This window comes from Erinaceus europaeus, chromosome 22, assembly GCF_950295315.1.
Source record: "Erinaceus europaeus chromosome 22, mEriEur2.1, whole genome shotgun sequence".
In the NCBI taxonomy this organism is placed as follows: Eukaryota; Metazoa; Chordata; class Mammalia; order Eulipotyphla; family Erinaceidae; genus Erinaceus; species Erinaceus europaeus.
In genome coordinates, this window is record NC_080183.1 from 16,810,418 (window position 1) to 16,832,917 (window position 22,500).

Sequence of the window (22,500 nt, forward strand, 5' to 3'; positions counted from 1 at the left end):
TTTCCTTCCTTTATTCTTTCTCTTTCTTTCTTTCTTTCTTTCTTTCTTCTCTACCAAGGTAATAGCTGGGGTTTTGTCTTAGTACCTGCACAACTCCACTGTTCCCAGTGGTAATCTTTATATAGACAGTGAGAGACAGAGTGAAATACAGAGGGAGAGATAGTATCCTGCCAGTCAGCCTCTCTTGAGCTCTGTTTGCAAGCTTACATAACTTCCTCACAGTACATCTGACTGGCTGCAAAGCAGCAGACAAAGGGAGTGTGTGAGCACTGGAGGAGGTTACTCAGGGTTCCTGTGAAGCCCAGAGGCCTCCCCAGACGCCCTTTCCCAGGGCTGTGTCTCCCGGCTCTCCCCGGCTCTCACACTGCCATGTCCTGGCACCTGTTCTTGGCCCCTGTGCGCAGGACCCTGTGCAGGAGTGAATCACGCGCCCCTTGCTCTGCTCTCGCAGGTCGTGTACAAGAATAATGACATCCGTCTGGAGCTGTCCCGCCTGGCCCGGATCGGCGACCCCAAGATGAAGGTCTACGGAGAGGTGGTGTTCAAGTGCGAGAACGTGGCCACGCTGGACCCCATCAACTTCGAGACCCCCGAGGCGTACATCAGCCTGCCCAAGTGGAACACCAAGCGCATGGGCTCCATCTCCTTTGACTTCCGCACCACGGAGCCCAACGGCCTGATCCTCTTCACGCACGGCAAGCCCCAGGAGAGGAAGGACTCCCGGAGCCAGAAGAACACCAAGGCGGACTTCTTTGCGGTGGAGCTCCTGGATGGCAACCTCTACCTGCTGCTTGACATGGGCTCCGGCACCATCAAGGTGAAATCCACCCAGAAGAAAGCCAACGACGGGGAGTGGTACCACGTGGACATCCAGCGAGACGGGCGGTCAGGTAGGAAGGCTGCGGGCGAGCGGCTCGGGCCAGGCCACAGCTGCCAGTGCGTTCACTGCCTGGCGAGTCTCTTGTTCAGCTCGGTTTTAATTCTTGGACTTGCTACTTTTGCTGTATCCCTTTTAAGAAAAATCCTTTCTTGACTTACCATTTATTTTTAATGAGGGTGGCAGGCAGACAGGAAAATAAATAATAGATATAGATAGATAGATAGATAGATAGATAGATAGATAGATAGATAGATAGATAGATAGATGGATGGATGGATGATAGCTCTGGCTGATAGTGGTGCTGGGGATTGAACCTGGGACCTCAGAGCCTTGAGAGTCTCTTTGCAGAACCACTATGCTGTCTCCCCAGCCCAACGTAATTAATCAATTTATTTGTAGTTAATGAGAGACAGACAGATAGACAGACAGACAGACAGACAGGAAGGGACCAGAGAAGTGCTCAGCTCTGGCTGATGGTGCTGGGGATTGAACCTGGGACCTTAGAGCCTCAAGCAGGAGAGGCTTTTTGCAGAACCAAGCCCCACCCCTGCCATTTTTCCCTTTAATGGTGGCTTTGAGGTTATGTCTGTGAACAAGACCTGTGGCACGCAGGGTCCAGTGTCCTCCCTGTCACTCCTGGTCCCGCTGTGTGACCCTCTGTGGCAGCTCCCCGGTGCATGTGCTCCTGCACTCTGCCATGGGCAAGAGTCAGGCCGCAGGGATCATGACCAGAGAGGAGAAGGCCAGCTGGTTGTTCCTGAAGCCGTGTTCGGTCTGATGCCGCCCTCTGGGGCGGGAGCTTCCAGCCCCTCTCCACAGACCTCAGGGCCTCTCCCTCCCTCTTTATAACACTTGCTTTAAATGACTTTGTGAGTTTCTGCAGCCTCAGCTCAAACAAACCAGCCCCGGGCAGTACATGGTTACGCTGGAGTAGTAACAGAGACGGAGAGCGAGAGCGGGGCTGGGGGAACATAGGACAGCTGAGGCGGGAGGAGGTTGGGCGGCAGTCTGCCTGCTCACCTTGCACCAGAAGACCGTGCAGGCCCCTTCTGACCTGTAAGGGTATTATTATTGCAGTGTACATTTTTAACGGATTGAAAAGCAAAATGGCCAAGCCAATTCCTTTTCCTCGCTTTCCTTTTTGTTGTCCCCACAGTGATCCTTGGAGCCCGGTGCCTGTTCTAGAGAATCCACTGCTCCTGGCAACCATGCCCCCCATTTTATCAAATATGACAGAGAGAAAATGAGAGGGGAAGGGGAAGAAATTGGGAGGGGAAATTGAGGGGAATTGGACTGAAGGTTCAATGCACAGCACCACTATCAGCCAGAGCTGAGCAGGGCTCTGTTATCCATCTATCTGTCTGTCTGTCTGTCTGTCTGTCTGTCTTCAGATAGAGAAGGGAAGAGATAGAGATACACCTGCAGCCCTGCTTCACCACTCGTGAAGCTTTCCCCCTGCAGGTGGGGACCAGGGGCTTGAACCCGGGTCCTTGCGCACTGTGATGTGAGCGCTTAACCAGGTGCACCACCGCCTGGCCTCCCACCTTGCATTCTTGACCTCATGTCCTCTCCCCAGCTCTTCATAGTCATGGGTGAGGGGTAGAGGCCTGGCCGAAGTCAAAGCTGCCCGCTAGGTGGTGTGCTGCATGGTCTTGGTCCCAGGAAAGCACTACGAGAACACCAGGCGATCTTTGTGTTGTTGATTGATCTCAGCACTACGGCCAGCTTCCATCTTGATTTTACAGCCTAGGGAAGTAAGCTGTGGAGTGGTCCAAGGTCACAGGGCCATTGTGACCTTCATCCTCCCTGCCCCAGGGCCTTTGCACGGGCCCGTTCCCCTTGTCTGACACGCTTTCTCTCCCGTACTTTGGAGCCGGCTCACGTTCTGGCTTCAGCTCTGACACCAGTTGAGGGAAGCTGCCACTGACCAGACTCCAACCGGTGGCTGCCACAAGGGCACCTTTTCTGTCGTAGGCTGTGCCATGTGTTCATGTCCTGCTGCCTGTCTATTGCGTGTCTGTGTTGTGAGCTACACCAGAGCCAGACCACACGCTCAGGCGCATCTGCCACGTGTGTGAACGGGGGTCTGTGCTAGTCAGCATTCACGAAAGGCAACACACCCAGTGGGAGCTAGTGCCAGTGCTCGAGGGGCAGCACAGAGGGCTTAGTGAGTCGGCAGTAAGACTCAGACAAGCACCTAGAGAGCACAGAGTGAGAAGCACTTTGTCCGTAGGGCATGATTCCACCAGCCCACCAGCTTGTGGTGGGGGCGGCTATTTTCCTAAATTGCAGGTGGGGGACCTTAAGGGCCAAGAAGATACAATCACGTCTTCAGAATGGACTCAGTCAATGCATGGGCGAGCTTTGCTTCACTTCATTTCATTTCACTCTGTTCATCATCCCGGCTTCACTACTCTAGAATGCCTTTTTTTTTTTCAGAGAGAGAGCGAGCGAGAGAGAGCGAGCTCGGAACTAAGATTTTCCCACAGTGCAGCAGGAGCCACAGGTAACACATGTCAAAGCAGCTCATCATCTAAGTGAGCGGTGCTGCCGGCCTGGCCGCGGAGCTGAACTCAAACAGAGGCCAGGGCTGTGCTCTTGTCAGCCTGTCTGCTGCGACCTCTCAGCTAAGCCTGCCAGAGGAAGGCAGTGCTGCACATGTGGAGGGGGCACTGCCGCCACTGCATCTTAACTGTCTTAGCTGGCGGGGGCCAGGCCCAAAGCGGCTGCCCTGCTCCTCCAGCCGCCCGGCAGCCTGTCGCTCTCTGGCTCACTGTTTCCCTCCATCTCCTCCTCCTCCTCCCCTTCCTCCTCCTCCTTCTTCTCTCCCTGGATTGCTCTGTTCCTCCTCCTCCGCCTCCTCCTCCTCCTCCTTCTCTCCCTGGATTGCTCTGTTCCTCCTCCTCCTCTTCCTCCTCCTCCTCCTTCTCTCCCTGGATTGCTCTGTTCCTCCTCCTCCTCTCCTCCTCCTCCTTCTCCTTTTTTCTTCTTGACCTGTAGCCTTTTTTTAAAAGAAAACTTTACTTATTTATTGTATAGACACAGCCAGAAATTGAGAGGGAAGGGTGTGATAGAGAAGGAGAGAGACAGAGAGACCCCTGCAGCCCTGCCTCACCACTCGTGAAGAGGAGGGGAAGACACAGAGGGGGAGAGAGACAGAGAGACACCCGCAGCCCTGCCTCACCACTCATGAAGAGGAGGGGAAGACACAGAGGGGGAGAGACAGAGAGACCCTGCAGCCCTGCCTCACCACTCGTGAAGAGGAGGGGAAGACACAGAGGGGGAGAGACAGAGAGACACCTGCAGCCCTGCCTCACCACTCGTGAAGCTCTCCCCCTGCAGGTAGGGGCCGGGGGCTGGAACCTGGGTCCTTGTGCACTGTAACGAGTGTGCTCAACCAGGTGCGCCACCACTGGGCCCCTTGGGCTGGCTGTGTTCTGGTGTGAGCAGCAAGGCTGGCCTCACTCAGAGCTCACCTGCTGGGCTCGCGCTGGGTCTCCGGGCTGCCGGGAGGACACTGTGACACTCACTCTGCTTCCCGTTCCTCCCAGGTACCATTTCCGTCAACAGCCGTCGCACACCTTTCACCGCCAGCGGGGAGAGCGAGATCCTGGACCTGGAGGGGGACATGTTCCTGGGCGGGCTGCCCGAGAACCGGGCCGGCCTCATCCTGCCCACCGAGCTCTGGACCGCCATGCTCAACTACGGCTATGTGGGCTGCATCCGAGACCTGTTCATCGACGGGCGGAGCAAGAACATCCGGCAGCTGGCGGAGATGCAGAACGCGGCGGGGGTCAAGTCCTCCTGCGCCCGCACGGGCGCCAAGCAGTGTGACAGCTACCCCTGCAAGAACAATGCCGTGTGCAAGGACGGCTGGAACCGCTTCATCTGTGACTGCACCGGCACTGGCTACTGGGGCCGAACCTGCGAGAGGGGTGAGTGGCCAGGTGTGGGGTGTATGCGGGGTCTTGGGGAGGGGCTGGCGGCGCGTCTCAGCCAGGGCAGCCAGCCTGTGGGCTCATCTGATACCTGAGCTTCCTTCCGGAGACGAAAGGATGCCATTGGGCTAGGTGCTGTGTGCTGGGGACTTTGACAAGGGAAGCGTCCTTGGAGGAGGGACTTGAGAACACACTGTGACACAGTCATGCTTTCTTTCCTTTTTAAAAATTATTATTACTTTTAGTTGTCCAACAGGGTTAGCATTGGGCCTCAGTGCCTCCGCAAGGAATCCACTGCCCCTGGTGGCCAACCTTTCTTTCTCTCTCTTTCTTTCCTTTTAAAATCTCTTAGGGAGTCAGGCAGTAGCACAGTGGGTTAAGCACAGGTGGCACAAAGCGCAAGGTCTGTAATCAGCATAGTTCCTGTTCTCTAGAAACATGCGATTTATCTAGCTGGGAACATGCGATATGTATTCAAGAAGAAGTCATACCGTGTGTTAAGGAAACCACATGGGGGATTGTTGTTGAAACAGACCAAGGGGAGCATTCAGATTTCGAGTAGACTCCTTTTGAGGAAGGCGTCTTGGGGCTACCCCTCAGGGCTACTTGTATCCAGAACTGCTCACATATCAGAAGTCCAGTGATAAACAGAGATGCTGGCCAGACTGGGGCCAGGTGCCAGCTGACTAAAAATGGCTTCACTGAGACCGCATAATACAAGTGGGATCTTTTCTAAAGATCACAAACTTCTCCACCAGCTGAAGCAAAACAGTATTGGGATTGGGACAAGGAGGAAGACGGGACAGTCTTGTAGTCCTTGAGATTTAAACTCAGACCTGCTGAAATTCTAAAGGAGCAGCAACTACAGGGGCTTGCCTGGTCGAGTGCCTGCTCAGGTTGCAAAGCTCAAAGCCTAGGTTCAAGCCCCCGGTCCCCACCTGCAAGGGGAAAACTTTGAAAGGGGTGAAGCAGTGCTGCAGGTGTCTCCCTGTCTCTCCCCGTATCTACCATCCCCCTTCCCTCTTGATTCTTGACTGTCTCTATCCAATAAATAAATAAATAAAAATAGTAAAAAAAGTTAAAAAGAAAAGGAAGCAGCAGCTGGGATATGCACTAGGATAAAGAAGCAGCCAGATGTGGGTCATGGAGCGCTGATCCATTTGTGGAGGTCCTGGGCTCATTCCAGATCCCTGTGTCTGTGTCTATCCTGGTGCTAGTTCCCGAGAGACCAAGCCCACTGAACCTCTGTGTTGCATGAAGGCCCTGAAGCAGTGCGGGTGTAAGCAGACTGTCAGGGTCTTCCCCTGTGTACAAGGTAGCAGAGATGTTATTCTCAGGTGTAAACAGACTGTCAGGGTCTTCCCCTGTGTACAAGGTAGCAGAGAGGTTATTCTCAGGTGTAAGCAGACTGTCAGGGTCTTCCCCTGTGTACAAGGTAGCAGAGAGGTTATTCTCAGGTGTAAGCAGACTTTCAGGGTCTTCCCCTGTGTACAAGGTAGCAGAGAGGTTATTCTCAGGTGTAAGCAGACTTTCAGGGTCTTCCCCTGTGTACAAGGTAGCAGAGAGGTTATTCTCAGGTGTAAGCAGACTGTCAGGGTCTTCCCCTGTGTACAAGGTAGCAGAGAGGTTATTCTCAGGTGTAAGCAGACTGTCAGGGTCTTCCCTGTGTACAAGGTAGCAGAGATGTTATTCTCAGGTGTAAGCAGACTGTCAGGGTCTTCCCCTGTGTACAAGGTAGCAGAGATGTTATTCTCAGGTGTAAGCAGACTTTCAGGGTCTTCCCCTGTGTACAAGGTAGCAGAGAGGTTATTCTCAGGTGTAAGCAGACTGTCAGGGTCTTCCCTGTGTACAAGGTAGCAGAGAGGTTATTCTCAGGTGTAAGCAGACTGTCAGGGTCTTCCCCTGTGTACAAGGTAGCAGAGATGTTATTCTCAGGTGTAAGCAGACTGTCAGGGTCTTCCCCTGTGTACAAGGTAGCAGAGATGTTATTCTCAGGTGTAAGCAGACTGTCAGGGTCTTCCCCTGTGTACAAGGTAGCAGAGATGTTATTCTCAGCAGCTCACCCCTTCCTTGAGATCTCTTCCCAACTCAAAAGCCGTATGGTCGCAGGAGTCTGGCAGCTGTAACTGTGTCTGTCCGACAGTTGAAGGTGCCTCTGAGCTCACCTATTCCAAGGACAGAGCCATGGGAGTTGGTCCAAGATCTGCCAAGTGCAATGAAGATCACTGCACCTTTCCCATGGTCACTTGTGACTAGTCATTACAAGGCAGCTGACTGGGGACATATGAGGGACAATTATCCCTGGGACAGTGCAGCCAAGAGTCAGCGTTCTAGCCCAATGAGGAAGAGTCTAGCAGATTTAAACCATTTGACCTATGCATCGCTCAAACCCCAGACGGTCTGGCTGATTTGTTTTGTTCTCCCACTAATTGTTTTTTGGCTCTGCATTGTTCTTGACACCATGTTTAGAATGAATCAGTGGAGTGGAAAGAGGATAGGACTCCTCTCTGCCTGCAAAGGAAAAAAAAAAAAAGATTTTCCCCATGACTTTGTTTTTTGCTTTATTGAAACTGATACTTGTGGCCCAGGAGGTAGCAGAGGAGGTAAAATGTCGGCTTCTCAGGGCTGAAGTCTTGAGTTTAATCTCCAGCATTGCACGTCCCAGAGTGCTGCTCCGACGTTCTCTCTGCCTCGACCTCTCTCACGAATAAGTCAACCTTGAAATAATTTCTTAAAAACTGAACTGGGTGGTGGCACACGTGATTGGGCGCACACATGACAGTGCACAGGGCCCCAGGTTTAAGCCCCTGGTCTTCACCTTCAGGGGGGCTGCTTCAGTAGCAGTGAAACTTTGCTTTGTCTATCCAGTCTGCCTGCCTGCCTGTCTGTCTGTCTGTCTGTCTGTCTGTCTGTCTGCCTGCCTGTCTATGCCTCCAGGGTTATTGCTGGGGCTATGAATCCACGGCTCCTGGTATCCGTTGTTTCTATTCAGTTGAAAATTAGAGAGGAGGGGGAGACAGAGAGGGTTAGAGAAAGACAGACACCTGCAGACCTGCTCTGCCCCTGCGAAGCATCCCAGCCATAGGTGGGAAGCCGTGGGCTCAAACCAGATCCTTGAGGGGGGGTCCTTGTGCTAAGTACTATGTGAGCTTAACCAGGTGCACCACCACCTGGCCCCTTCTCTCTTTCTCTCTTCCTTTACATCTCCCCAAACTCCTTCTCCATTTCTTTCTGTCTTTATCTAAAGTAAATAAATAAAAATACTTAAAGAAAATTAAACTATGAATAGACTCCTTTCTGGAGACATTTTTGTGTATCTTTAATGTGTCTCAGCACATACAATAGTGATTTATTTGAAACTTGGGTGCGTTCCTGACACGCCATTAGTTACTGGAAATATTGAGCACACCTGACTCTGATCAAGATTGTATGCTCCTTTAAGAGGAGTGAAGACTGTTGCATGGTGCGCCTGCTGGGGCCACGTGGTGTGGTGCATATCTGTGTTTGGACAGCAGAGCTGTGAAAGGCTATAGCTATAAGGGGAATTGATGACCAGGAGGAAGGAGGACCTTGGTTTTCTTGGAATTTTTTGATTCCTGTTTCTAGCAAAGCCACAACTTCTTACTTGGATCCTCAGCATCCCCTGTAGACATGTCTGAAGAGTGGTGAAGGAGGAAGGTGGCGCCCACCACACTGGAGCATGAACCCCTCTGGGCCAAATAACACCCCCTTACCTCCCACCCTGTCCTCTGCGTGGCCACTCAGTTTGCCGTGCTCACTGCACTATTGTTCTGAAATCGTTGGCTCTAAGGTAGAAGTCATGACTTGAAGTAAATGTGACACACCTAATACAATGTGTCACGTGCTCTAGAAGTGTGCATCTGGCCCCCAATGCATCCGGTAATTGGCTTCATAGTAAGATAAGTTTCTTGCTACTGTTGGTCCCGCAACAGGGAGGCTGATCTTAGAAGACACACGTGCTTAGATCAGCTGGAGACAATGCAAATGGAGATGCTGGAAAAGAAAGGGGGGGGGGTACAGCCAGGAGAACAAGAGAATCGTTGAGTGTTTGCGACTGGGAGTTGTCTGCGCGAGTCCGGTCATCTCTTTGAGTGAAGGCGGCTGGCTCTTTCTTGACCCTACGTGAGAGTCTTACTCTCTGGGTAGAAGAGAAGATTCAGTCTTCCCTCTGGAAAGGGCTTAATGCTGCACTCAAGGCCATTTTTATTAGTGATTTAATAATGACCAACAAGATTGTGAGATAAGAGCGGTACAATCCCAGGCAGTCCCCACCGCCAGAGTTCCCTGCCCCCTCCCCTCCATTGGAAGCTTCCCTATTCTTTTCCTCCCTGGGAGCCTGGACCCAGGATCTTTATGGGGAGCAGAAGGTGGGAGTCTGGCTTCTGTAGTTGCTTCTCTGCTGGACATGGGCGTTGGCAGGTGCATCCACACCCCCAGCCTGTCTCTGTCTGTCCCTAGTGGGGCAGGGCTCTGGGGAGGGGAGGCTCCAGGACACATGGGTGAGGCCATCTGCCCAGGGAAGTCAGGTTGGCATCATGGTAGCATCTGCAACTTGGTGGCTGAAAAGCATTAAGATATAAAATAGACAAACTGTTTAATAATCTGATTGATGGTACAGTTAATGGTATTTATATACGTTTCCCATATTTGAGAGCTACTCTCTGTCCTAATCCAGCTTTCTAGTCCTATTCCCAACTCTGACACTGTTCCCCCAGACAACACTTTTAGTCCACCTGCATGTTAGCTGTGGGTTCAGGCAAACATGAATAAGTCATGAGCCCCTGGAACAGACCTAAATTAGACTCCCAGCTTCTTCCAACATGGAGACCCCAGATCTCATCTGCTCTGTTCTTACCTTTAGGTTCCTGATTATTAAACATTTTGATCTGCCTTTAAAAATTTTGAGTGTGATCTAATGTTATTTAAAGAAGAAATATAAGGCCAGCAAAATAGCTTACCTTGGAGGGTGCCTCGTTTGTCATGCATGTGACCAAAGTTCAAGTCCACCTCTTGTACATGTAGCAGGCCCATTTACAGGACTTGTCTGTCCACCTGGCAGAGCTGGTCCACAGCAGTAAAGCCCTGGTCATGGGGGAAAAGCATAGCAGAGGTATTTATCCATCCTAATTGTTCTGCTCTAGATGTTTTCAGCCATTATTCCTAGCGACCTCAGAAGCAAAGCCCTGCTTAATCTATTTGCTGCCAGTCAGTTTGACTGCACGTGCTTTCCCTGCTAGGAGAGCTATCACTATGCTCTGAATCCCAAGAATAGGAGAAGCATTCTCTCTTGTCTGTCATCTGCCTTAGGGCGATGCAATCGGTTGATCTAGGATATTAAAGGACTTTCTTCTCGTCAATATAGTCAAGCTGTGTAGTTCAGTTGATAGACATCATGTCACCAAGCAGGCAAGGCTATCAATTCCATTTATTTGTGAAAGTCTGAGTGCGACTCTGAGCTTGCTGTAGAGTCAGTGGCATCTCCTGAACAGTGACATCCTTTATTCAGCAAGAGAGCACGTAGGTCTCCCCACACGCCCATCCCTGTGCAGAGCCTCGGCACAGGGAAGCCCCCTGGTCATGAGCTGGACTGTGGAGCCAGGCAGCCCTGAGACCTGCTTTATTCTGTCATATCCAACCAGGTGATGTGCCACAAACTGTCCTCTCCCTTCTGAGTGCCCTAAGTTGAAATAGTAAGCACAGTGGTCATCACCGTGTATGTTTACTCACAACCTCTTGTTCCATGAGTCAATAACCCGGTTCATAAATCCATAGTCAGCTTACGTTCTGTCGGGTCTGCCGGGCCTGGGTCTGCTCATCCTCCGCCTCTCCCTTCCTCCCTCCTTTCCCTTCCTCTTCCACTCCTTTCATCATTCAGTGTGTCTGATTCACTCAGGATGATCCCTAACTCCCAACCCTCTAGACTTGCCCTGGCACCTTCTAGAGCTTTTCCTTCCTGTACGCATGGAAAGTGCTGGATTGTAAGGTTATAGAGGGGAGTCCAATGCACAAAATATCTTTCTCTCTACAGTGTTGAGCTCTGTGCCACCTATTATGAGATTATCAAATGTTGGAGCCCTTTAAGATGTCCTCCTTGAGAAATCAAGTCATCAGTCATTCTCTGCATAGATAGGATGGATAGATAGTTTCTGATGGATAGATAGATAGATAGATAGTTTCTGTTCTCCATAGCTCATAGAGGAGATAAGAATGAACTCTGAATTCTATACTGCAGACTCCCAAAGGTACTGACTGAGGGAACAACCAAAGGAAAAAGAGGTGCTGACTAGAAAGCAAAACTTGTCCACACAAGTGCAGGGCCTCATTACTTACGGCCTGTTCAGACTGACTCCCTGGTTTCCCAGGTCAAGTGTGTATGGCTGTTCTCCATGGCTCCAGTGCCTTTGCAGAAGGCCACGGGGTATTCTGAGGCATCCAGATCCTGTACTTAGAAATGTGTGACCTTGAAGTTCTTAGGAGGAGCTCAGGTCTCTGTTCTACAGAACGAAAATGAAGCAAGCAATTGGGTCTTATGCTGTCTCCAAGCCCTTCCAATTAATTCCAAACTCTGATTCTCAAATGTCATCAGCTTGGCAATGCCTCCCCGATCCCAAGCAGAGGAATAAAGGTAAATGAAGGACAGGAATGAGAGTCCTTGCTCATTGCTGTCTGCAGAACTGTCTGGGCTGGGAGTCTGCGTCTAGTTCTGTCTACTCTGCCGTGAGGTTGTCCCCTCTCTGGTTCACTTATCTAAGAAAATAAGCACCTTGACATGCTGTGTTTATTTCAGACTGATGAAGCATCAGTGATAATTGATAAAGTAGCAAACAGAGCCTTAAATTTCTTAAGAGCATTGGAAACATTTCATCATCCACTGCCCTTTGACTGGAATGCCTTGTATTAAGGGTTAGCACACCTGGTTGAATGCACGTGTTACGATGCACAAGGGCCTGGGTTTAAGTCCCAGGTCTCCAGCTGTAGGGGCATGCCACTTCCCTCTAGATTTCTGGCTATCTCTACCCAATAAATACATAAGCATAATAAGAACATTTAAAAAGAAAGGGGCTTCTCAAGAAATACATAATTCATCAGCTTCCACCAAAGCATCTCATTTCCCTTTTGATGTTTATGTCATGTGACTACACCTCTGATGTTTATGTCGTGTGACTATATCTCTGGTGACAATCACTGTGATACTCAGATGCAGTGTCTCATTTTTCTTTTTTTTAAATTTTTTGTATGTTATTTACTTTATTTTTGAAAGAGATGCAGAACGAGAAAGACACAGAGGCAAATACCAGAGCACCGCACAGCTCTGGCTTATTGTGGTGTGGGGTGTGGGGGATTGAACCTAGGACTTCGGAGTCTCAGGAATGAGAGTCTCTTTGCATAACCAGTATGCTATCTCCCCCTGCCCCTGTTTCTTTTTCTTTTTTTTTTTTTCTGTTCTTCCAGATTCCTTCTCCACTAGATTGTGTGAGCCCACACAATTACCTCACAGTCTATGGACCCCTTCTAACTGTTATTCTACTAGGCTATGTTTTAATAAGCACAGTCATGACTGCTGCCTATATTAGAGAGAGAGAGAGAGAGAGAGAGAGAGAGAGAGAGAGAGAGTCAGAGGGGGGAATCTTAGAGTCTTAAAGATTGAAACACTCAGAAAATGAAATGTGACTCATCTGGTCCAAAGCACATGTCACCAAGTGTGAGGACCCGGGTTCAAGCCCTGCCTACAGCTACAGCAAGAACAGTTCATCAGCAGCAGAGCAGTGCTGCAGACACCTGCCTTCTCTTTCTCTGTCTCCCTCTATCTCCTCCTGTCTCTCACTCTCTGAGAAAAAGAGAGAAAAGGGCAACAAAAAAGCCACTGGGGAAACAGCTGAGCTGTGAAGGCACTGAGCCTAGTGGTAACCCTACCGGCAAGAACAGCTCTCAGAAGCATAGACTAGCACTCTGGGGACCTTGCCAACGGTCTGTAGGGAAGGCTGTTTGCAGCCTGAGAAGCTGGAGAACAGGACACAGCACCCTGCTCTCAGCTGTGTCTCTGCCAGTGCGTGGACAATGCCGTCCATTCTCATGCTACTGCGTATCTTTTTTTTTTAATTTTTAAAAATATTTATTTGTGTATTTCCTTTTGTTGCCCTTGTTGTTTTTTATTGTTGTAGCTATTATTGTTATTGATGTCATTGTTGTTGGATAGGACAGAGAGAAATGAAGAGAGGAGGGGAAGAGAGGGAGAGAGAAAGACAGACACCTGTCAGACCTGCTTCATCGCTTGTGAAGTGACCCCCCTTGCAGGTGGGGAGCTGGGGGCTCGAACCGGGATCCTTACGCTGGTCTCTGCTCTTTGTGCCACCTGCGCTTAACCCGCTGCACTACCACCCGACTGCCTACCCCATGTCTTCATGCCTGAGGGTGTCGCAAGCCGGCCCTCATGGATGTGGATGTGATCTCTTGAGACGCTGCTAACTTATGAGGAGCAAGTGCCTTGGAATGCGTGGTGACTTGGAGCCTGTCAAGCAAGAAGCATGCGTGATCACTTAGGACACTAGCTTGGCTCAGTGATTCCTCTCCAGAAGATGGATGGAAAGTAGTGAGGCCCTGCCCACTGGCTCTCTTGGTTTTTATTAGTCATTGAGCTCAGTCAAAGGGATACCGAGACAGTTTATATCAGCCGGATCATTAGATAAGGGGGAGAAATGGAGGGGAAATTAGCAGAGGGTGGCATCACTGATAAGTGGAGTCCTTCTGAAGCAACATTCCAAGACGTTTCCAGGTAGCATTTTTAAGGCGGTGTCAGCAGATTTCACGGCTGCAGTGGCCAGGAAACCGTGCGCCCCCGTTCAGATCAGGCACCACGGCTGCAGTGGCCAGCAAACTGTGCACCCCCATTCAGATCAGGCACCACGGCTGCAGTGGCCAGCAAACTGTGCACCCCCATTCAGATCAGGCACCACGGCTGCAGTGGCCAGCAAACTGTGCACCCCCATTCAGATCAGGCACCACGGCTGCAGTGGCCAGCATACTGTGCACCCCCATTCAGATCAGGCACCAGCCATTGGCGGCCAGACTCTTTGGTGCCTGCGACTTTGGCTCCATTGAAACTTGTCTGTGTTTGAGGAGTTAGGGCTCTTTGTTGGCCATGCAGAATGATAAGGCCATGGGTTATGCAGGCTTGGGATGCTGAGATGTACCTACTGGGTGTTTCCCCACATTGAAATGTGACACAGGGTGGGAGGCAGGGTGTCTACAATGTCTCTAGCTTTGTGTGGCACTCCACAGATAGAATATTCCCAGCGCACCTGGTTGAGCAGACACGTTACTATGTGGAAAGACCCAGGTTCAAACCTCAGGTCTCTACCTGTGTGTGTGTGTGTGGGGGGGGGTCATAGACTGTGGAGCAGTGATACAGCTACCACTCCTCTCTCTCCTTCCTCCCTCTCTTTCCCAATTCCTTTGAATCCAGTGGAATAGAAGGAAGGAAAGAAAGACAGAAAAAGAAAGAAAGAAGGAAAGAGAAGGAACGAAAGATATCTATTTCTTGAGAGAAATTAGGTACCTGCTCTGTTTCTTTAATATTTGTTTATTTACAGAGAGAGAGAGAGAGAGAGAGAGAGAGAGAGAGAGAGAACAGGACACTGCTCATCTGTGGGTGATGGTAGTGGAGGGATTGGACCGAGAACTTGGGGCCTCAGGCACATGGATACTCTGCTCTAACAAGGTGAGATATTCCCCCAACTAAACACTGAATCATTCCCTGGCTGGTATTTTTATATCCTTTTTTTTTTTTTTTTTTTAGTGCTATAGAAATGACTCAGAGAGTAACTGTATCTCCAAGCATGTTGGATAGGCTAACTCTTAAACTTAGGGACGCTGGGCAGTGCTGAGTGACAGCTACAGATTTAGACAGTGACGGGGCGGCTTGGGGTAGACATTTATTGAGATAGGAAGCCCTACTACAGAAACTTGAAGGACTTTCAGCCAGTGTTGTGCTCATCTTTTATTAATTATTTAGAAGCAGAAGCCTAGGGGAAAGTTTTCTAATATTTGATTTAACAGTGATTTCTCAGATAGGATTTTTTTTAATTCTCAGAAAGTAAAAGGAAGGAGAGATAATTTGAATTATATCAACGTTTAAAGCGTTAGTACCTCAAAGGGGAAACGACCAGCATACTTCAAATGCTTTGTATTTTGGAAGTCGGACATGGCTGACGCAGCCCAGGACTTTGAAGAATGATGCGAAATTGGGATGTTGCCACTGTGATTATCTCCACCGAGCGTTGGTATAGATTTGACAGAAAAATGAATTGCAGTTTCTTTCTCTAATAAAAGTGACAATATTGGAGATTAAGTTAAAAGAATCTTTCCTTATAGATAAGAAAATAATTTTTTAAAATTATCTCCATTCCCCAGTGTCTCATGCAGACTTTAGAGGAATAACACCCAAATACTGAGCATTGTGTGCCATGGTGTGTGTGTGTGTGTGTGTGTGTGTGTGTTTGTGTGAATGTGTGTGTGAGTGTGAGAGTGTGTGTGTGAGTATGTGTGTGTTTGTGTGAATGTGTGTGTGAGTGTGTGTGTGTTTGTGTGAGTGTGTGTGATGTGTGAGTGTGTGTGTGTGTGTGTGAGTGTGAGAGTGTGTGTGTGTTTGTGTGAATGTGTGTGTGTGAGTGTGTGTGTGTTTGTGTGAATGTGTGTGTGAGTGTGTGTGTGTGTGCATGTGTGTGAGTGTGTGTGTCTGTGTTTGTGTGAGTGTGTGTGAGTATGTGTGCATGTGTGTGAGTGTGTCAGTGTGTGTGTGAGTGTGTGTGAGTATGTGTGCATGTATGTGAGTGTGTCAGTGTGTGTATGAGTGTGTGTGAATGTGTGTATGAGTGTGTGTGCGCGTGTGTGAGTGGGATTGTGCCTGTGTGTGAGAGTGTGTGTGTGTTTGTGAGTGTGTGTGTGTTTGTGCTTGTATGTGAGTGTGTGTGTGAGTGTGTTTGTGTGAGTGTGTGTATGTGTATGTGTGTGAGTGTGAGTATTTGTGAGTGTGAGTCTGAGTGAGAGTTCATGCAGGTAACTTCCTGCTGGCTTCCCTGTATATTTTCTTGGATTCTGTGTTAGTCCAGTTTGGAATTATTAAGGGAAAGAAGCACTACACACGCAGTGACCTTGAATAGAAGTCAAATTTAACCTATAACTGTATTGACCTAGAGAAAGCCAGAGTCATCTTTCCAAGAGAACAGACTCTTATTCTCTCTCTCCCTCCCTCTCTCTCTCTCTCTCTCTCTCTCTCTCTCTCTCCCTCTTTCTGTTTCTCTCTGTCTCTCTGTCTTTATATCTGTCTCTGTCTTTCTCTGTCTCTCTTGCCTCTGGGGTTATCTCTTGGCGCTGCCACCACAAATCTACTGCTTCTGGCGGTCATTTTTATTTCCATTTTATTGGATAGGACAGAGAAATTGAGAGAGGAGGGTAGATAGAGAGGTAGAGAAAGAGAGACACCTGAAGACCTGCTTGGCAGCTTGTGAAGCGACTCCCCTGTAGGTGGGGAGCCTGGTGCTCGAACCCAGATCCTTGCATTGGTCCTTGTTCTTAGTACCACATGAGCTTAACTGGGTGCATCACTGCTCGGCCCCCGAGAGACATTGTTATTTTCTAGTACAACCTTCTCTACTCCTAAACTTGTGTATTTATTTCTTGAAATTTACCAGAGCACTGCTCAGATTTGGCCTTTGCTGGTGCTGGGCCCTCAGGCTTGAAAGTCTATCATTTGAGCCACTGCTGTATTTTCTTGGCTCTTCTCGGTTGTAGATGAAGAACCAGAGGCAAATTCATTCATTGAAACATCCATCTTAGAGGCCTCTCAGCCCCTCATTTGAACTCTCCAAGAGTCATCTTTTCCCTAAAGGAATATCCCCAAGCACTGGTGAGCAGTGAATTAGTTTGTGTGTATTCTACTGAGCAGGAGAATCATAGCTCCACAGAAAAGCAAATCAAGCTGTAGTGATTTGTTCTGTTTTTCTTATTGGATAGAGTCAGAGAGAAATCAAATGGGAAGGGGAAGATAGAGAGAGGACATCTGCAGTTCTGTTTGACCACTTGCAAAGCTCCCACCTCTGCAGGTGGGGACCAGGGGCTCGAACCTGGGTCCTTGTGCACTGGAATATGTGCGCTCAGCCAGGAGTGTTACCACTTTGCCCCAGTAACTTATTCTTGTTGGTATTTTTTTTTTACTTGAAATTTTGGTAATTGATTTAGAGAGAAGCAGCATGAAGGGAAAGGATGTGCTTATACCACCAGCAGCCTTCCTTAAAAAACAAACTTGCGTTATCTTTATTTATTATTAGATTGAGACGGCCAGAAATTGAGAAGATGGGGTGGGGTGAGACAGAGGGTGAGAGACACCTGCAGCCCTGCTTCACCACTCACAAAGCTTTCCCCTGCAGGTGGGGACTGGGGGCTTGAACTAAGGTCCCTGCTCATTGTAACACATGCACTCAGCCCCTGCATTTTTTTAAAAAAAATTTTATCTCCTTCCCATCCTCATACACTACGAATAGAATCAGTCCTACAGAGAGGTTTAGGAATGCCAAGTGCATCTGGGATCCAGGGCTGGAAAACTTGATCATGAAGGGTCGCCCTCTGTGGGCTTTCGGAGAGCTCTTTCCCTGGCCGGGAGATGCGATCTCTCATGAAGAAAAGCATCCCATGCTTCTAAGCGTGTTTGACGTTTACAGCAAGACATTCTCACCCAAATGACAACCGCCAGCGGCGCCTTTAGAGAGGATACTCAGTCAGAAACCTTATGGGGTCTGGAGGATTCGCCTGCCTGCCTGCCACAGTGGCCCCCTGGGCAAAGCAGACCTTGTGCCTTTCAGAATTTAACTCCTGGCCTCTTGTCAGGAGCTTTCTGCTGTGTCCCCAGTGCTGTTTGAATGTTGTTTCCCTGCAGTTACCCAGCACCACACGCTGGTGCGAGCCAAGGCTCACACACTGTAGTGCTGGAGGACCCAGGTTCAAGTCCCTGGTCCCCACCTGCAGGGAGGAAAGTTTCCTGAGTGATGAGACAGGGCTGCCTGTCTCTCTCCCTCTCTACTTAATTTCTCTCTGATATTATTTAACAACAACAACAACAACAACAGCAAAAGTTGTTGTGAGGCTTCAGCAACGTGGTGATGTAAAAAGACCCTAGCACAGTATTTGTGCTTTTAGGCGTCCTCTCCTTTCCCCTGCCTGTCACCTCTTACTGCCTCCTAACCAGTCCTGGGCAGCCCTGCCTTTCTCCTGTGAGCTTAGTTCAGCTTGTTCAGCAACAGTATCAACCTCCCGATGGCTCTTCCCACACCGGAGGGGCTGAAACGTGAGTAGAGCCTGCCAGGGTAGTGCTCTGAGTCCCCACTTAGAGAAATGAATTCCACAGGTCAGGCCTCTCTGCCCCCTCACTCTGGGCATGGAGGGTGTACTGTCTACAAATGGAGGTCGGTGGTCCAAGTGAGGGTAACTTCTGAGGATGAAACTAACAGAAGTATCTCCTTGTGTATTTTCTTTTCCTTTTATCTTTCTATGCTGCTTGAACCTTCCCATCTCTTCCTTGCTTTTTTTCCACCTTTTTTTTTCTTGCCCTCAATACCTTCAAAGCCACTTTAAAAAAAAATCCATTCTATGCCTTTTTATAATGGAAAATTGAAACACCCATGGGTTTTGACAGAATAACTTGCATAATGAATCTTGATTTTGGTAGGACGATCATTCTGTCTTCATAAAATAAACTAGTTTCTGGGGCCGGGTGGTAGTGCGATGGGTTAAGCACACATGACACCAAACACAAGGACCGGCGTAAGGATCCCGGTTCAAGCCCCCAGCTCCCCACCTGCAGGGGAGTCGCTTCACAGGCGGTGAATCAGGTCTGCAGGTGTCTGTCTTTCTCTCCTCCTCTCTGTTTTCTTCTCCTCTCTCCATTTTTCTCTGTCCTATCCAACAATAGCAACAACAAGAGCAATGAAAATGGGGAAAAAATGGCCTCCAGGAGCAGTAGATTCATAGTGCAGGCACCGAGTCCCAGCCTCTTAAAGTGTAGTTTTCAGTGGGCCCTTTCCAGCATGCTAGGCCATTTTATGAAAAAGTAAATTGAATCTTCATCATTATAAAATTAACATATGTTCATGTAAAAAACTGGAATTTATTCCTTCACCTGTTGCCAAAAGGGTTATCTTTGATGCTTCCTTGTTGGCAGCCATATTTTTCTCTCAATTTTGTATGATAAAATAGAGAGGAAATGAGAGGGGAGGAGAGAGAGAGAGAAGGAGAGTCAGGGGGCTAGGCTGTGGTGTACCTGGTTAAGTATTTGAGACCCCTACTCCTCACCTGCAGGGGGGACACTTCACAAGTAGCAAAGCACGTCTATAGGTGTCTGTCTGTCTCTCTCCCTCTGTAACTCACCCTCCTCTCTCAATCTCTCTCTGTCCTATCCAATAAAATGGGAGAAATAGCAGCCAGAAGCAGAGCATTCATAGTGTGGGTACTGAGCCCCATCCATGACTCTGGAGGCAATAAATAAATAAATAAAATAAAAAGGAGAGAGAGAGAGAGACAGTGGTGAAGTGAAGCTTTCCCCCTGCAGATGGGAAGTGGGACTTGAACCCAGGTCCTTGCACATGGTAATGTGTGAGCTCATAAGGTGTACTGCAGTGCAGGCCACCCTAACAAACTTTTTGTGTAGTTAATATTAATTAAGTACTCACTTATTTCCTGGCAGACAAAAAATCTAGAAAAATCAAGTATAATTATAGCCACTAGAAATTATAATTATTATCATACTTGTGTCCTCTGTTCTTGTCCTTCGGGCAGTGTATTTGTAAAAATGCATCTGAATGTCATAGAAAAGTGATGTTTCTATACTTATTTTTTCTTTTAAAATCATCTCATAAATTCAGTTGTGTCATCATTTCGTTATCATGCTGTCGTTTTAGTTTATCGCTCGCTCATAACCTTCCCCAAGTAATGAAATATTTTCAGACTGACTTTTAATGATTTCACAATAACTGTAGTAATCAGGGTTGGCCTCCATAATGCTAACAATCTACTCCAAAACTTGGAACCCAGAAACATGCAATTATCCATTTTATATGCATGGATACATGGACACGTTGATATGAGCTTCAGGCTGTGGAACAGGGACTTAGCGGTAAGTGTTTGTGATGCAAGTGAGTTCTGTCCTATAATATCCACGTCTTGCTTACATGCTGGCATACTCCGGGGAGGTTCTCTTGACAAAAAGCAGGAGTGAGGGAGGGGTTAGAGGAACAGTTAGCACCTCCTGAAAGTCTAGACTTGGTGACAGTTAAAGCAAGTCATATTGCCGACCTCACCATGGAGTGTGGTAACACACTGTACTCTCTCTCGCCGGAGATGCTACGTGAAGACAGGACAAGTTGTGGGCACGTAATTCAAAACTGAGTAGACAAGAAGCACCAGCTAGAGTTTGGTGAACCACAACTATCATCTCAACTATAATAACTGAGATTGGACAAAGGCCAACATTAGTGCTTCTGTCAACGTTAACTGTGCGCACGTATTGGGTGGCCAACAGAGACCACATCCCTTTGCCAATCATGCAGGCCTTAGTGGGCATTGCAAGCCCCCGTTTCACTGACCACAATGTCTCTGCATTTGCATTTCAGTTATAATGTAGCCTCCTACTGACACTTCAACACAGTGTGTCTAGGAATAGGACATCTCACTGTATATACAGATCATCTTCTAGTGGGGGCCGGGCGGTAGTGCACTGGGTTAAGCACACATAGTAGGAAGCTCAAGGACCCAAGCAAGGGTCCCAGTTTGAGCCTCTGACTCCCCACCTTCAGGGGCTTTGTGTCACTTCACTAGTGGTGAAGCAGGTCTGCAGGTGTCTCTCTCTCTCTCCCTCTCTGTCTTCCCCTCCTTTCTCAATTTCTCATTGTCCCATTCAATAAAAAATGGACAGATATGGCCTCCAGTAGCAGTGGATTCATAGTGCTGAACTAGGCCCCAGAAGTAATCCTGGAGGCAAAACAAATGAATGAATGGATGAATGGATGGATGGATGGATGGATGGATGGATGGATGGATGGATGGATGAATGAATGGATGGATGGATGAATGATTCAGATTAACTTCTAGGCTACATAGGAATCAACTCTGATTTTAATGCCAGGAGAATGATGGCCATGAATGTGGGAAGTCTTGAAGAGTTAAAGCTCGTGACTTAGCAGAGCCAGTATTTCAGCAGCATCAGCTTCAGAGCCTGGGGAGGAGGCAGAAAGGTGCTCCCCTTGGGTAAGGACTGTTTATAGAACAGCGTAATGGAGGAGGCCATGAAAGTCCAGGAAGGAGAGGCGCCCAGACACCTGCACTCCCCAGACGTAGTAAAGAGTGACTCACTGCAGCTGCTTGGTTTGTTTTGGTTTTAAATTCAGCATCATTTTACTCTACTCTTATAATCTGCACTGATTTACCCTTTTAGTGTAGAAGTCATTACCTGCCTGGGTTTTTATCAAGATTCTGAAAAATGTGTGGCCATCTAGAATTTTGGCTTTAGACCAATCTTTTTTTTTTTTTGAAAAAACTTTGGATTAAGTATATGTATATGTATATATATATATACATATATATATACATATATATATATATATATATATAGTTACCTGTGATTAATAGTGGGCTGCAAGTTTGTAAGATTACAGAATGTATTTCCACATTGCACCCACAACCAAAGACCTGTGTCCCCATCCTCCCTACTCCCAAAGATGATCACCATAGTTCTCACAATCCAACATTGTTTTTGGTTTTGCTCTGTTCTTAACACATGGGGTTCTGATTCTACTAATGAACTTATTAATATTCCTTCTTCTGTGTTTGTACTTTTGCTCCTAGTTGTTATTTATTTCTCAAAATACATTCCCTTTTGTCCAAGTTAGATACCATGCTCTAAAAGACCAGGACCATCATTCTTTCTTCACTGCCTGGTGCCTGGCATATAAAATGCACTCCACAGACATCTGTTGATGGTGATAGTTTCAGGGCACAGATACCCTTGATATTTCTACACCAAGACTTGGCAAACTCTGGTTTTTCCATTGGTATTGTCTCATTCACACACAAGGCACCTTGCTTTAGACTTACAGCTCCTGCTTCCAGCCACACTTTGCCTGCTGTATACTTGATTTTAAATGCAATTTTCTAGGGAAGTATTTGCCAAGGTCCAACCACCTGTCAGTGCTATGAAGAGCCAACATGGAGTGGCCAGAAATAATAGAGACTAATTGCACTGATGAAGTCTAATAGTATGTACTCTCCTCCAAAGAGAAACTTTCACTGGCTAGAATTTAGAGGGAAATCAACTGCATTGCTTTAAGATCTTATGAGCATAGAGGAAAAGAGGGGATGGTGTAGGACGTGGGAAAAGGGATGTTGTGTGAGAGAAAGTCTGATGATATTGGCTGCTAGCAGAGACCAACTTTCGCCTCTGCGTTTTCCTGTCATTCGGCAAATAATGGCAGAACCCCTATCATTGTGCAGTTTCACTCATGAGAACAAGTGGGAAAAGGGTGAAGGAGGTCTACAGTCTTCAGGAAGCTCAAGGACAGCCTGAAGGTCATTCCCTTAGGAATTTGCATCAAAAAGAAGAAGAGGAGGAGGAGGAGG

The 22,500-nt window shown here is 48.2% G+C and overlaps 1 protein-coding gene across 1 annotated transcript in view; it reads left to right on the forward strand.

Moving 5' to 3' along the window:
• The window catches only part of LOC103120731 (neurexin-3), a 369,214-nt gene that overhangs the window by 179,998 nt on the left and 166,716 nt on the right, over positions 1-22,500 (forward strand). Inside the window, exons 2-3 of the mRNA XM_060180906.1 lie at positions 405-890; positions 4,432-4,815. Of these exons, the coding sequence (XP_060036889.1) occupies positions 405-890; positions 4,432-4,815 (870 nt within the window). The remainder of the gene's footprint in view (positions 1-404; positions 891-4,431; positions 4,816-22,500) is intronic.